General features: G+C 36.7%; 1 protein-coding gene across 1 annotated transcript in view; it reads left to right on the forward strand.

Moving 5' to 3' along the window:
* The window catches only part of DROSHA (drosha ribonuclease III), a 69270-nt gene that overhangs the window by 14456 nt on the left and 37834 nt on the right, over positions 1–16980 (forward strand). Inside the window, exons 7-13 of the mRNA XM_082479094.1 lie at positions 100–186; positions 290–376; positions 2858–2929; positions 4507–4588; positions 5890–5964; positions 9378–9547; positions 14116–14240. Of these exons, the coding sequence (XP_082335220.1) occupies positions 100–186; positions 290–376; positions 2858–2929; positions 4507–4588; positions 5890–5964; positions 9378–9547; positions 14116–14240 (698 nt within the window). The remainder of the gene's footprint in view (positions 1–99; positions 187–289; positions 377–2857; positions 2930–4506; positions 4589–5889; positions 5965–9377; positions 9548–14115; positions 14241–16980) is intronic.

Raw genomic sequence — 16980 nt, forward strand, 5'->3', positions numbered from 1 at the left:
CTAGTGCATATTTCATGGCTATTAGAAATGCTTTATTCTCTCTTTTAATCTAAATTTGCCTTGACTCTACACATAATTCTACTTATCTCTTTCTTTAAGCCCATTAAACCATGCCGCCCCATGACCAACAATGCTGGAAGACTATACCACTACCGAATTACTGTGTCGCCTCCCACAAACTTCTTAGTAAGTACTTTATAAATAATTCTAACTAGGACTTTTTTTTTTTTTCTGGTGATGGAAGTAGTACTGCTTCTTACTTCGTGGTGGTTTTATTTGCTTTTTTCAGACAGACAGACCTACTGTTATTGAGTATGATGACCATGAATATATCTTTGAGGGGTTCTCGATGTTTGCACACGCCCCACTAACAAATGTAAGTATGATTGGTACCTGAATGCCCTGTTTTTCCAGCATAAGCTGTTAGCTGTATCTGAATGAAAAATGTGCGAATACTTCATTTCTGTACACTTGAAGATATTTTTTTTGTTATCTTGATATTTCAAGAACTTTTTTTTCAAATGTCATCGGCTTGGTTTGTTACCTTGGTTTTATACCTATTACAAGCTACACCACCAGTGCCAAAGCCCAGTATAAGAATGGTTGTCAGTACAGGACTGGGATGTAAGAATACTGGAGCTGAGAGGCACTGAGAAGAAACCATTTTTTTTTTCATGACAGTTTGCTTGCATAATGTATATGACATCACATTACTTTTGGTGAGCAGGGCGAGGGGCTGCAATGTTGATGAGAAGACAGTAAGAAGGTAGAGTTCAGCCTGTGGGGTTGCAGTGTGAAGCAATCCTGGCAGGTAGCATTAACTCAGGCTTAGGGTTCAAGGCAGATTTGTCCTGAGGCTTTGCATTTTCACTTTGCAAACAAGTGAAAAGGAACAGTTTTGTTTTACTCCCATTACAAGGGTAAAAAGGCCACCTTTATCTTTATAATTTTTGTGTCTACTGCATGACAGGAAGGCAGAGAGTTATGGAAATCTTTAATGTACAGAGAACAAGGAAAACTCTTCTTGTCTGACATGAATAGTTAGTGAAGACATTGAACTTACTCTTACCATAAAGTGCATGTGTGTTTTTTCTCATTCCAAATAGAGGAAGTGATCAGCAGCAAATGATTACTTTTTTACAGAGTTGAATATAAAGCAGCACTGTATTGTCAGTTCATGTTACTAACAGGTATAAAGCCTTTTAGAAGGAGTATTGATGTCTTGAGATGATTTTTGGCAACACAGCAACTGCTGTTTGAGAGACATTTTGGAGCATATTTGATAAAAGGGAGGTGGAAAAGGGTAGCAAACATAGAGAACTGAACACCAACATCTTTGAATGAACTGAATTTCTGTAATTTGACGTCTTAGCTTTGCACACTGTTAGAAGTCTTACTACTGTTATTACTGTTACTCAGTAATAATTAAGCCAATCAGATATTAGGGAAAATGGTTAGTACAGTCATAAGAGAAATTATAATTTTCTTAATATGACTACAAAACAATTTTATAGTATGAACCACATGTTCCTTTGCTATGTATTTGCTTGTTTATGTGGAACTCTAATTCACAGAGGTTTTGGTCGTGGTCACTTCTCTAAAGCATTAATTTTCTATTCAATACAAAGAAAAATATCCCAGGCTGCTGAGTTTCTGAATTGGAATATTCTGTCCTGGTTGAACTTATATGTTAGAAAGTAAGCAAACACTCCCTGTATTTTTATTTTTACTTTTTTTTTAAATGCTGCTGATTTAAATGTGACAGTTTTTCCTCTCCTCAAATGCTAAATGGGGCATTTGACTTCCAACGTTTTTTATTTTTGTATTCACATTTAATATTGTATCCAATTGTAGGAAATACAGTTTTCTCTTTGGTGTAGCTCCTTAGTTTATCATGCAGGTATCAACAGATTTTTGTAGACAAAACTATCAAATGTTTGACAGTGAGCTGCAAGAAGATGGAAGCAGAATACTGCACCTCTGTTAAGTCCATTGATTTCGGTGCAGCCCCAGAATCATTCAGATATTTATTTGAATGTTTATCAATGCAAAATAACCTTGGGTTGCCTCACTTTCACAGAGCATTGAATTGTTCTAAGATACTTTAATGCTTGCAGGGCCCGTGAATAGTAAAACTTACTAAGAGCTGTAGATGTGTAGGGTAGAATTAGACATTTCCGTAGTCTTTTAGCAATTCAGTATTTATACTTTAAAAAATCCCACTTAAAAAAACGGACAAACAAACACCTTCAGCAATCCATGGACTTTGCAAACAGAGGAACCTTTTTTCAAAAGTGAAAAAAAGGAATTGGGTGTTTGTCTTATTAGTTAGTTGAGTAAATTTCTGAGAATATTGACTGGATGAAATTAGTATAAACCTATAAATTTATCCTGAAGTTCTTCTATTGTGTTGCTATGACTTAAAGCCATATTTTAAGACAGTATAGCTAACAGAATTGGCAGTGTGCTAAAAACATCGTGTCTTCAGGCCACTGTATCAATCTGACATGTTGTTTCACAAACAATAAATTCACTTCCAAATGTACAGGTGAGAGAAGATACAGGTTTACTGAACTTTGCTTTTTCTTCTAAACGAAACTTCATCTCCAGTAGATGGCATTATTTAATCTTCCTTTGCCATCCCTCCTGTCAGCCCTGTTTTATTACAGAGGTGGAGTTTAGAACTGTTACTTTTCTTTCACATGCTCGTGTTCTTGTCTTTGCATGATCCCCCAGAACAGCTGCTTTATCAAGTGCCCTTTTCAAGCAGACAGTAATACCTTTGCATACAAAATTGTATTAACTATACATTTGATGCTGTGTAGTTTTTCATGCTGAATTTCTATTTTCCTTCCAGATTCCTCTATGTAAAGTAATCAGATTTAACATTGACTATACAATTCATTTTATTGAGGAGATGATGCCCGAGGTAAGAAGGATAATTAGTCAAAAAGTCAGTGGGTTATATGTTGTTGATACGCTTAATGGATTAAACTCTTTAGAATCCCATCTCGTGAAGTCTCTAAGAGACAGGCTGTGTTCTGAACAAATGGCTGAAAAGGAACTTGCACTCACAGGTGCTAGCATAAATCCATCTACCTAGGCTATCATATATTAAAATCAAATAGTAAGAAGTGCTTACATCCATAGCTTCTTTTCATTTTAAGTTATATACAATGTACGTCAGGTACTCTTATCTGTAAGACGAGTTAGGCATTATCCCCCTTTTACGGATGACAAAAATAAGGCATGTGGCGGTGCTGGTTTGCCAGGACCGCATAAGTCTATGGCAGAGCTGAAACTTAATCATGAGTTTGAAGCTCTGAAGATTGCTTATCAGTACTTAATATAAGCTGTTGCCAAAACAAATTTCCGGTGGATACAAACAAAGCACATTCAGTTCATAATCTTTTTTTTTTTTTTTTTTTATTACAAATTAATCCCTGGTGAAGCCAGTTTGTGAAGTAAATCGCTGCAGTGGAACAGCATGTGTAGGTACAGAAACACCCCTGCATATTAACTACAAAGATAGGATCAATGCTTAATTTAATCACATATATTTACATTTTTCTTTCTAGTTATCTCTCTTTTTGTTGCTCAACAGCATCTAAATATATGCAAGAGCCCTGAAATTCCTCAGCAAGATTAATGTGATCAAAGCAATTCATTTCTTGTTACTGAATCTGCTGTGTTGTCTCCAAATCTTGTTCTAAAACAACAAATGGCCACCAAGCAAAATAGGGAATTTGGCGATTTTTTTGGACTTCTGGTCAATCGACTACAGCACTGTTTGCAGACCATCTTTACTAATGCATTCTTGTGAAAGAAATTGTCTTGTTGGGTTTGGACTTTATGGCCAGTGTCATACAAATACAATTCATATCAGCCTGCCCTGATGTTGTTTGTTAAGGAAGGCTTTTTAAGTTCCTTCATTTCTAAATGAAAGCTCTGTGCTTTGGAGGAGCTGCTTCCCCTCTTGAGGAGAAGAATCTCATTCTTTATTTTTTCCGTTTTTTCTCCTTTCCTGTTGGCTTTTGAGGTCAAAATCTTCAATTTGCGTTGTACTGATACGTTGCTATGGAAATGATCATGATATCACAGAAGGTGATTTATGAACTTTTAATATGAACATGTAGGAAAAGTGAATTATGAAAAAGATCCTTCTCAGGAATATGTCATCTGCTTAGTTTCTTCAGGTGAAAGGGTTTTACCGCATGGCAAATTGTTGCAGATTCATAATTTCTGCCTATAGTGTTGCTACGGTCATTGATGAAAGAGTCTTTGTTACAATGCTTTTGTGACAATGCTTTGTGAAGAGATCATTGTGTTATGTTACAGTAGATGATTGCAGATACATCGATACTGTTTCCAAAGCCCAATGTCTAGCAGTTAGCAAATATGAAGGCACTGGGTTTTTTCATTGTTTTATTTAAATAAATGTGACTGGCATTGTTTGTATTACTCTGTTATATAATTATAATTCCAGTTTACTTTTTCTTTCCCCAGAATTTTTGTGTGAGAGGTCTTGAGCTATTCTCTTCATATCTATTCAAAGATATTTTGGAGCTCTATGACTGGAATCTTAAAGGTAACTTTTGATTAGGGAAAAAACCCAACATACAAAACCTCAATTAGTTGCAGCTTCTGTAAATAGGACTCTATTTTGTTATGTTCTTTGGTTTAAAAAGACAAAAGTTGCGAGGGGCCTGAAAAGACCAAAGTCAAATGCTGGTTTATGTGAGAGGGACAAGCTTCCACTTTGTTCTTCAAGAAGATGATATATATTAGAGTTCATTAATGTGGGCTATAGCAATTGAAATGCACAAACTTGGCACTGTGTTCTTGCAGATAAACTAAATTTCTTCCTAATCCAAAACTCATTTTTAATCGAGCAGTAATTTTTTTTGTATGCTTAATATTGCACAGTATTGTGTGCATTGTATTTTGAAAGTCAAGGTGTCAGGTAATATATTCTCTCTGGTTTTACAAGCTAACAAACAAGTTACTCGTACACTGTTTCTCTACAGTCAACTTACAAAGCAGTGTCATACAGACAGCCATAGAGGGATAACATATCATTATAGCTGAATGTTTTTGACTTGACAAGATGAAAATATATATTTCGGTGAAGACTGCGACAAAGGAGAATTTCAGGGATGATCCTTCCCTTGGTCTAAAAGAAAACCAAGAATATGAAAAGAATTTAGTTTCAGAATTGTAGGTGTACTTTGGTGTCTTGACTTTGTCTATAGAGATGCACTCTGTGCTTACTGCAGTTAAACAGAAGAGCATACAAGTTTCGTACATTTTGTTTAGCTTTCTTTGGTTTGATACTAATTGTATTCTGATATTAGTGTTGTCTTTTGTATCACTGGTTCTTGGTGTTCTTTCTTTTTTTAACACCAGGTATTTACTGGTTTTGTTTTCATTTTCATGCAAAGCTTTGGATGATGAAGTAGGAAATTAAAAAAAAAAAAAAAAACAACCACGAAATAACATCATGGAAATTTCCATGCTATCTTTGTTATTGTTTGTAAATTTGTATTGTATTGTAAACAAAAAACACCCCACTAATTAAGAGAAGACTAATAAACTAGTACTTGTGTCTGTAAGGCTTAAGTGAATTAATTATACTTATTTTCTGTATTACCATTTTAAATAAAACTATTGTGTTTCTGTTACATTCTTTTTATTTTTAAGTTATTGTAGCTTTCTTTGAAATTGTCCATGTGAAAGCCTTCAGTAGAAGTTGTTACTCTGTTCCTTTCTGCTGTGCGTAGGCCCTATCAAATGTAATCACTGTTCATCTGCAGCACAGTTGACTTCTTTTTTTCTTCTTTTGCAAATGCATTGCTGTTCATATATTTTTTGTGTTTTTTCAAATTTAAGGTCCTTCGCTTGAAAATGATTCTGTTTGCTGCCCCAGATTTCACTTCATGCCGCGATTTGTGAGATTTCTTCCAGGTAATATTTGTATTAGAATCATAGAATGGTTTAGGTTGGAAAGGACCTTGAAAATCATCTAGTCCATTAGATCTAAAAAAAAAATGACAAAACCAACAAACTCAAAAAAAACTCCTACAAAAAAACCTTCTTGCAAGTCAAAAGGTTCAGTCAGTGTAGAGATCTGGCGCTATCATCTGAAGCTGGCAGGGCTTGCTGGCAGTATGAATGATTTACTCAGAACTGGGATTCAGATGGGCAGGCCAAGTCTTCCAGCTTTTGTCTCTGTTGTCATGATTTTAGGCAGTGCTGGGTCATCCTTGTCTTGCCCTGCAATGGAGCTGTGGCGTTTGAGGAGTGCTATTATCTAATGCCACATATAAAACTGAATTTAATGTCCCCTCTGTTCTTCAGGATACCGTGTCATTTTACTAAAATTCTTGATGTACAGTTTTGAGGGTCAGTGTGATTGGCACCCCTGAGTCCATGTTGTTCTGATTGTTTCTTTCTTTATTTTAATGCAAGCTTAGACTTTGCAGCAAATGCTGAAAGACACAAAACCAGCATCCCAATGCAATTCAACCCTAGCCTGCCAGCCAAGGACAAGCTTCAGTCTGGAGCGTTACGCTCGTTTTGAGTGAACAGCTTACACAGGCATTTAACACATCCTAAGATACTAGGACAGACTTTAAGTTGATATAAATGTCATGGCTCCATTGAAAATGTGTCCTGCTGAGGTCCTGCCGGTGATTGCTCCAGAAGGGTTGTGTGGACAGGAGGATGCATTTCAGCTGCTGGACTGAGGGTGCAGATGAGACATGGAACAATCTTCATCAAGAGGCCAGTGGCCTGGAGGTGCTGTCTGCTCTGGGCTTTGAAACTTAGTTGGGATATGAATTATAGCTGTAGCTAAATGAGGTTTGGCTCGTTACTGTGGAGAGTACTGATGGCTAGATGACTATATTTCTAATTGTTGTTCCTTCCTGGATACACAACCCTGTTCAATCAGAAGCGGAGCTCTGAGGCTTGCTAGCAAACATTGATTTGGTTCTGCTGAAGCAATTTACAAAATAAGCAATCAAGCCACATGTGGCTGATTAACTTGACCTCATCACAAAATGAGAACAAGTTTGACCTGCCTGGTTTGTGTAGCTTGAGGGAGTTTTCCTGTTAGTTTGGGTGTTTTATATTCTGATTTGTTTTATTTTAGTTTGGAAGTCAGCTCTTTCTGCACTGTTGGATTGTTTACTGATAGGGAGAGATAAATCTCTATAATATGTATGTGTGCTTCCTCTTTAAGGTTCCCTGCCTCCTAACTCTTGATAAAAATGTCTTTTTCCTGATATTTCTGCATATATAGGTGCCTCTTAGCATCTTTATGACAGATACTTTTTAATCAAGTTTGCATTTTGTATTGATTATTTTTTGAGATATCTTGAGATTTTTAATTTCCAGAGAGTGGGAGTCTATTTTCTTCAGGTATGTTTGCACAACATTATTTATCTGTGTTTAATCAAAGAAGATATATTGGTGCAACAGATCTCCACACATCCATCAACTGTCTCTTTAAAGATAGAAATGAATTGCTGATTTCCCATCTCCTCTACTTTTCTTTCTTTCTTATTTTTCTAACATGGTCTAAAAACATGAGGTTTGGGATATCAGATTTGCTATGTGGATTACTTAGAGACCAGCCTTGGGGTCGCTCTAAGCTTTGAGCTAATCGTACCAGGTTTACTGAGTGCCAGAGATGTGTAGCATGCGGGATAGTTGCTGTATTGTGTTTATTGTCATAGATTTTTATGATGATAAATATATTAAGAGAGTAAAAGACTAGAAAAAACATTTGAGGTCCCAAGTACTGCATGTTCTGACTCGGGAAAGGTCAGGTCTCTAACTAGTGTTTAGCACAGCTATCTGTAGCAACCTGTACCCTTCCAGTACACGAGCTTCAGTGAGTAAGGCTGTGCTTTTTTTTTTTTTTTAAGTGGTTGTTGGACATAGGCTGCCTCTTGCATAACAGTATAATCTAGTTGCTGACGAAGACAAAAGTCTTGTAAACTGAGTCTCCCTTTAATTTGAAGGCAAACTTTGCACCTTTAAAAACCTACCCCTGTAGCTATTTAGAAGTATTTTCTGTTTCCATTGAGGTTTGGGGTGTATTTTCCCCATTTAAGATTCCCTTTTGCAGTTTGAATGAGGTTAATTGTTCTAAGAGGCCAAGTTACACCGTTCCCTTTCTTCTTTTCTGTACCATAGCACTGTGATCCCAGCTGAAGTAAGATAAGCACTTGTTCCCTCGTGTGTCTTGTAGAGTACGTCATCTTACACAACACTGCTGTTAGGCAGCAGTTCTGCAAGGCTTTTCCTGTGTGCCTGGGATGACGTTCCTCGTGCGGTGGCATCATCCCCCATATTGCTCGAAGACTTTACTTTTGTGTTTTCTCCTTTCCTTTTTTTTTGTGCATGTAGTGTTAGAGAGAATGTACTTGGTTGCAGGAGCAGATTGCTCCTGCTCCCTGGGGAAGGGAAATCAACATTTGTGCTCTGTGGGGATGTAACCTGAAGATGCCTTCATACCTACAAATTAACACCCTGTTGTTGAAGGAGGGGGTCAGAGGGACGTGCGTCAAAATTAAAGCACTGTAGTAACATATCTATCTTTTTACTCACATGAGCGGACATACTGAATTTGAATAGTCGGTGTCTTCTGAGTGGTGGTCCGTCAGGACCGTCAACTCACTCGTCTTTCCTGTTTGCATCTTCACGTCTGTAATTGGCTACCTGAAGACAGTCAGATGTTTATTATACTGTCTTCCTTTGTTACAAGCAGCCTTTGCTGTGCGTGTTTCCTGAAGTCTCAGAAGTATTTAGCAGTTTTCGTGCGCCCTTGATTCATTTAGTGACAGAAAACAGCATGAGGCTCTTTAGTCTTCATTATTGCAGGTACAGCATGTAAGCACTACAGATGAATTTCGAATGCAAGGATAACTTGCTACATTCATCCAGAAGTATCCTGTAAAATTTTGAGTGTTCTTAAAAAAAGCTGCATAAATGCCTAAAGGCTTTTTAACTACAATTGTAAAAAGAATGATAAAAGTATGAAAAGGAAGATATAAATGGACAATGTAACTGACTGTTCTGCCTATTTGTTTTAAAGTTTTTTCAGGCAAGTTAGAAACATCAGCTTTACAGTATGAGAAAACTGTTATTCTTGCTACCGTTACTGTTATTGCTTCCAGTTTAGCAAAGTGTTTATGCATGTGCAGTATTCATCAATAAAACATTTGGCTTTGTATTTGTCAAGGCATTTAAGCATTTTGCATTTTATTTTGCGCATCCAAATGTTATATGTGTTCTCCATATCTTCTTTTGCTTATGCTTTAGGACTGAATATCTGAAATGGGTTTTATTTATTCATTTGTGTTTTTAAGATGGAGGAAAAGAAGTACTCTCGATGCATCAGATTCTTCTCTACTTATTACGATGCAATAAAGCTCTGGTGCCTGAAGAGGAGATTGCCAACATGCTTCAATGGGAAGAACTGGAATGGCAGAAATATGCAGAGGAATGCAAAGGGATGATTGTTACCAGCCCTGGCATGGTAGGGCAAATAATTCTGATATATGAACAGCCCAACGACACATACATGTCTTGTTTCAGAGAGCCTGCTACAGGCTGAATTGGAAAGGGAAAAGATGACCAGTGACAGTTGCAGATTGCTGTAGGAACAGTTCATTTACCTGTTCCAACCCTGGAAAGAATTGCACCCTCTGCTGCTCTAATGAAGGGCAGATTTCCAGATGAGCACTCTTTCAATGTGCACATTAAAAGCAATGGCTATATTTTATGTCTCTGAAACTGTAGTTTCCTCCTGGTCTTTCTTATTTTCTCAGACAGTCTTTATGTGCATGATATCTTTCTCTTTTCCCTGACACAGGACCAGAGAATTAGTAACTATTTGCTATTTTCTTTCATCTTTCTCTTTTGACTCCCTAGCTCTGTTTAAACTGCCCTGTCCAGGTTTTGCCCTTAATATGGAAAAGGTGTTTTCTGCCCGTGTGTTTTTTTCCACACTGTTTCTATGTTGCTTTTGCTCACACTGAGGAATTTTGTGTACATTAATGAATGCATCCATTAATTTTCAGTGCCAGTCTTGAAACCCCTATGGCCTTATTATTTTTGGAACAATTAGTGGTTTAAAACACTATGTTCTCTGAACACAGCTCCTTTCAACTCCAGTATTTATGTGAATTTAGCCCATTTTTCTGACTTTCACACTTAAGAAATGTGGGTCACAAGAATAGATGATGTGTACTAAAAGCTGCAGGGTTCTGTTTACTTTCTTTGGTCAGTATCGCAATGTGGTATCTCAGTAGTAGAGGCATGTTTTGGACCTAATATTTTAGACTGCTACTCAGCTTTCTCAGTTGTAATACCTTTCTTTCTCTGACTTCGTTTTCCTCCTTTGCTCATAGCTCAACTTATTAGGTTCTCCAGAAAAAGTGTGACTTGGTATCATGCCTAAGGGGAAATTTAGTTTGCTAACTGAAAAGCCTGTCCCCAAACTGCAGCCAAGGTGACTTCCTAAATATATTTTTCAAGTTCGTATTTTTAAGTATGGCAGCATTACATTTAGTAAACTGCTTTATAAGCCAGTCATAACTTGGATAAGACAATTTATTTTTTCCTTGATTTCATTCTAAGTGTTTTTGTTCCGGCTAAAATTTTCCAGACCAAAAGGAAAATAAGATTATCTTTGGGAACAAGAAATACAGAATACATTTTACATTTTTTCTCACGATGGAAAGTTCTGAGTTGGTTAAAACTGAGTGTTAAACCAGAATCTCATAATAGAAATTGTTAGCTTTAACTGTTTAACTTAATGTTGCCTGTGGTTTCTGTGATACAGGGTGTGTGCTAGTGCACGAGTCGTCAGCATCTGAATGATGTATGCTGACATAACTTCAGTAGTTTTGCTGAAGATGTGCTGATTTTGGTTAGCTGAAAACTTGCTTTTTTGTTTAGCATGAAGGGATGCATATATGCTCCTTCACTGTGTCACTGAATGGTAAATGTCTATATGCACAAGGCAGTGCAGTTTGTGAGCGGTAGTGTTAATTTTGAGATTTTGTGTGATTTTTACTGACAGACTTTGCATTCTACAAAACAATGACTTTAGAGATACGTGTGGACGTGAAAATATGTAAGCATAAAAGAAATCTGCAGCACTTTGAAACGTTGTCATGTTATAATGCTATCATTAGGACATGTTTTTTGTCTCAAGAAGGTTGCAATGACTTTCTTCTTAGTTTCTGGATTTTTTTTCTGTCCATTGCAACACATTCTATTGAGTATGACGTAAGTGAAAAATAGAATATGAAAGTATTTTCTGCACATTTTACAGCATTGGAAGGTAAAACAGTTCTGTTATAGAGACAATGTGAAACTACTTTAGAAAATGACAGCTCTTCAATTCAATTTTATCCACTTGACACAACAAAGTAAACCCACTAAATCTTATTTTGCTGCCTTCCTCCACAACATCACTTCAGAAATAATAACTCCTGTGAGCGGATCTAGGTTATATGTATGTTTGGGTTTTTTTAAAGTGAGATGTATATATGTGTGATGGAGAAGGGAAAAATTTTTGATAGGCATATAAATCCCATTTACTTACACAACTAACAATAGTTCAGATTTATTTAAAACCATTTAATTTATTCATGGTCTTTCATTAGTTCAGTGAAACTTTTTGCTGGAAGAGATTTAAAGGTTCACAAATTTTAATCCTTTAGTACTTGACTCTTTCTTTCTAAAATATTGCTGCTTTTCTCACTAGTACAAATACATATGTATTTAACATACTTTTGTGCTACACCTGTACGCAATCTCATTATATCTTCTAGTATCAGCAAAGCCTTGATTGGTGAGATTTGGAGTAGGAAACAAAGATAATGGGCCTCTGTTCTGTTAGCATTTCTTTGGTTTTGATGAGATTTTAAAAGCAAAGATGTGATTGTTAGCTGGTCTCTCACAGCACTTTTCAGAGAACACAGAGATAAAAATCTGGAAGAATAACATCTAATTTGCTTGCATTCTGTCTGCAGAATTTATACCGTATGTTTCTGTATGGTGCTGTTTGTTCATTTAACCTTCGGAAACGGCACCAGAGAGGAAGAGCTGGTGTTCGTCATGCTGAAGGAAAAAAGCGTAGCCTAGCTACTCCTCTCTCGGAACCCTCGGCGAAGGAGCAGTTGCGATTAAGTTTTAAACAAGGAGTTCTTTTGTGCTGGTTGTTAGCAGGTATCTGTGAGCAGCTGTGTAACTGAGGGACAAAACTCAAAGGCAGTGGCATATAAATAACGAGAAAGAGTCTGGTTTTGAGTGATCCTGAGGCCGCACATTTCGCACAGACACTGCTATAGGCATATTGAAAGATCTTCTCCCTTTCACACTTTTGAGGATCAGATTACTTCTATTTAAGTGTCTAAAATGTGAAACATTCAAGTAGGAAGATATTATCTGTATTTTTTAAAATTTATTGATGATAATTGGTGAATTGAGTATAATTATTGTTTTAATCATATTTTGCCACCTTGGTTCTCAGAGGAGCTGTTGTGTAGAAAGGCTGCTTTTTTGAGGCTGCTTTTTGGGGAGAAGTTCCTCATTTTTAATGTTAAGAGAGGGAAGAACCAATGAATAACTTTTGTGAAGATAAATAATTTTCAAATTGTCTTTGTGCAAACCCCACAAAAACAGATAAACTTAAATTTCTGGTTTAGAGAACAACATTCTGAATGCTTTAAATCCTCCCCATGTTTTTTTGTTAGATTTTGTTGTCCTAATCCCTTTTTATTGGAAGTGCTGGGGAGGAAACCTTTTCTCTTTTTTTTTTTTTTTTTTTTTTTTTAAAAACCTGGCAGCATGAGCTAACGAATGTATTTTTTTTTTTTCTCTTTTTTTTTTTTTGGCAAGGGAGATAACTTTATGTTCAGTCATCATGTCCAAAGGGAAGCTGATAAGCATTTTTCCCTTGGAAAAATGTTTCTCTGTCTGAATGTCAAAGTTTTAAGTAAGTTTCTGTTTTTGTAGAATAGATTGGAAGCGTGGCCACCTGATGAGGCTTACTTTTATTTCTAGAATTGGCTCTGCTTATCCATGCAGAAAATGATTCCTGTGAACTGTTCTACCAAGGTGGTTTGAAGGGTGAAAGCTTTGTTCTCGACACAGTTTTTTATTGTTTTTTGAAGAGAATGGTGGGAGCTGTTTCTGTAACTCTGAACTCTGAAACTCATCTTTGAGAAATTCACAGCGCTAAATTAGAAGTTTTGAGATGCAGGTAACTAGAAGTAATGCCCTTTTTCTGAAATCTTAGACAAGCAGAAAATATTGGCCTCGTCCAGCTGATTGCAAAATGGGGAGTAAGCAGGCACATAACAAAGCAGCTTGCCAGGTAATGGAGAAAACGTTTACTTGGAGGCAAACTGTGCACTTTCAACTGAGTTCTTAAATATGTTAGATAAGCGATCGAGAGCTATGTAAGCAGCATGTCTTCTACAGTGATGTGCAATTACTCGTTTTCTGCCTTTTTAGAGGTGAAGCAAGTTGCCTCCTTCTACACTGTCCTTTTTAACTATAAAAAGAACTTCTGTTTTGAAGTGTAAAGAGGACAAAAGTCTCCTCATTGTATGAGACTATTTCTCATTGTACACATCAGCCTAGCAGCCCTTTCTAAGAGTAGTATGACAGGTTTTTTAATGCTATTTAGTCAGTGTGACTGAATGGATCTAACCATGGCTTCACTTGCGTTGGGAAATCAGGAACAGAACTAAAATTAGAGGGGTGACCTAATCTTAGTGAACTACTCAGGCATGTGGGAGCTTGGGTGCTGGAATGCTAATCCTGCTTTTATTTCCAGTGTGATGTTCGACCAAAGAAAATTTCTTTAAGTTCTCAGAAATAATCATACTGTAAATTTCCTGACTTGTAAAATTCAAATAAAAAGACTTCCTTTTTTCACTGAAAGCGCCAAATATTGATTATAATATTAATGATTAGTTTTATGTGTATTTTAGTAAGCTTTGAATATTGCTACTTTGTGGTTTCTGGATAGTGTTGGCTAGAGGCAATAAATTGTTGTCAATTAAGTATATTTTGTTTTTCTCCTAGAAACCCAGCTCAGTTCGTATTGATCAACTGGACCGTGAACAGTTCAATCCTGATGTAATTACTTTCCCCATTATTGTCCATTTCGGGATACGACCTGCTCAACTCAGTTATGCTGGAGATCCTCAGTAAGATGCTTTTCCTTCCATCTTTTGTTCAGAAACTTATTACTGTTATCATTTGTGGCTTAAATAGGGCTTGTTTATGTGCTTAATTGAGTCCAATATAAAGCTTACTGCTTGTGGCGTTGGACACTAGCTCTTGTAAATTAGAGAATATAATGTGTAACTTCTTTTTCTGGCATAATTCAGGATCTGAAGTGCAGCGTGCGCAATATGAAATTTCTCAACCTGAGAACCATTCTTCTCAGTCAGACCAAAGGTTCCCCAAGCTCCATGTTATTTCTTTGAGAGGCCGGTCGTGAGATTTAAGAGAGGGAATGGTGTAATAGGAAGGCAGGGGGGAAGAAATACTTACCTAGGCTTCCAAAAAGTCTGTAGCATGCGGACTTCTGAGTTAGAGGATTTATTTAGATCATTTTGTCTAACAGCCCCGAGTAGACCTTCCATCTGTAATTTTCTCAAACCACTGCTTGAATCTTTTTATGCTAATGACAGGCAGAAGATCCCAGGTAATCACTTCCCCAGTTCTATTGTGCATCATATGAAGGAGGACTGACTTGTTTCAGAGCTGCCACTTGATCATTTAACTAGATGCTCTTCAGGTCTTGTATCTAATAATGAAGAATATAGCCTTTTTCTGTTTGCTTGCTTTGTGTGCACCCTGCCATATCCTACTTAGTTGTCTCTTTCTGTGACTTGAGGGATCAAGTCTACGTACAGTTTCCTAGCTTGGAAGCTCTTGTGTCCATGCTAATTTTCTCCGTACCTTTTATATCCTTGTAGAGATTGGGAGGAATGTAGTGGGGAGAGGGAGTCAGAACTTTAGGCAAAGCAAGAAATACTGTTTCACTGTGGATTTTGTTTAGTAGCATAAAAGTGATTGCTGGATTTTGTTCACAATTCTATGCTTAATTTCTGGCAATTTCAGGGTACCCCTCCAATGATTTGGAGAACTGTTTTCTGAATGACGGCAGACAGTATAGAGCCCATCTCTTTTGCATGTATAGTTAAGGTTGTCTTTTTCCTCAGGCATTTTCCTCCAGTGTCTTTTAAGGACATTGAATTTCCCCTGCAGTTTTGAGGCCCAGTCACTCATATGTGCATGTACAACAGACATACTCTTCTACAACTCCTTGCAGACAATTTTAGATTTAATATGGTGCGAAGAGTGAATGCTTATCCAGATAATAACATATTTTCTTTTGGCTTTGAGCATGACTTTTAATCCTCCTTGTCTTTTAGTTTTCTTATCCATAAAAAGAAAATAATTAGACCAAAGAATATAAGAACCACCTATATTTTGCTGCGGAGTTTCTTAGTATTTGTAAAGTTCTAGTACCTTGCATTGAAAACAGTAAAGAGATACAAAAATTATTCTTCCCACAGTTTTTTATTTTAACTTCCTTTAAAATTTCCATTTGTTCTTTTTTTTTTTTTTTATTTCCCCAGAGCTGCTTACAGAATTTAGGTGTGTTGCTTTTTATCAGGGTTACAAAGCAATTTTTGTGTAAGACTTCTGTGGTGCCATCATAAATCTCAGGTTTAACTCTGGTGTATGTGTGAAATAAGTAATGCCCAGAAAAGATTTTTCCTTCAGTGTGTCTTTTCTTTTTGAGGCTCTAATACAGAATTTTTATTATTGTCATCTGGTTATTAATTCTCAAACTTAACTGCGGGAACAGACCTTGTTCCGTCCATATACTAGTATTAAAACATATATTGTAGATCATAGTTTCAGGTTCTTGTTTTGGGGTTAAAACTTCCTCATGGTATTTGTTTGTTTCCTGGTTGGTTGATTTGTTCATTAACTCATTTTTCTTCTTTGGATGGGGATTTGTCAGAAATAGATGTGCTGTTCTGCAGACTGCAGAAATGCGGATAACAGAGCATAAGAAAAATCTATGGATTGACCATTTCAGATGTGTTTATAGACTCAAAAAATATCAGCATCTCCAGAGGCAGAGAGTATACATTCAAGAATGATGCAGGGAAATAGCTATGGAAAAAAATGCCAATAAGAAAAGATCTGTTTGTGTGCCTGTCAATGTGTTGGATACTGGGAAGATTATGAAATAGTAAAAGAGCTGCTGCTTCGTTTACTGCTTTGCCACTAATGTAACTTCCTAGTAAAATCACTGCTCTAAGATGGTGCTGAGGAGGATCTTCTTTTATAATGTAAACATAAAAGAAAATAAATTACTTATGTAAACTTCTGTCATCCAATTCCCTGCTTCCTATTAGAAGTCTCAGTTTATCGATTTTTCTTGAAAAAACTCTACAGAGGTGATAGTGTTTTGAAGATGGCATTGTTTCCTAAGGACACAAGGTCCATGCCATGATTCTCTTGGTCACTCCTCCCATGGTAACTTTTGAACCTGTTGATCAATTGCAGCAGAATATAACGGTGGAATATTGTCTACAAATAGAGTAAGTTCTTACAAGTTTTGCGAAAATCCATGCTAGATCACAGAGGGACTCCCACTGAGGAAAAATTTCTGTTATTGAAGTTCATGTGTAATTAGACACCCCCAAAATATGAAAAGGCTAGATGGTTGGAGAAATCCAGAAACCTTATGTATACAGTAACCACAGAGAAAACTTGACTTGCAGTTTCCGTTCAGCACAAACCCATAGGGAATGAAACTTGTATTTCACTGTTTACAGAATGACTTTGTGTTGCTCATGACTTGTAGAGCTTTTCCTCATGTGCTTCACTGAAATGTTTCAACCAGCGTAAGGACAGACA

This window comes from Vanellus vanellus (genome assembly GCF_965231255.1).
Source record: "Vanellus vanellus genome assembly, chromosome: 2".
Lineage (NCBI taxonomy): Eukaryota > Metazoa > Chordata > Aves > Charadriiformes > Charadriidae > Vanellus > Vanellus vanellus.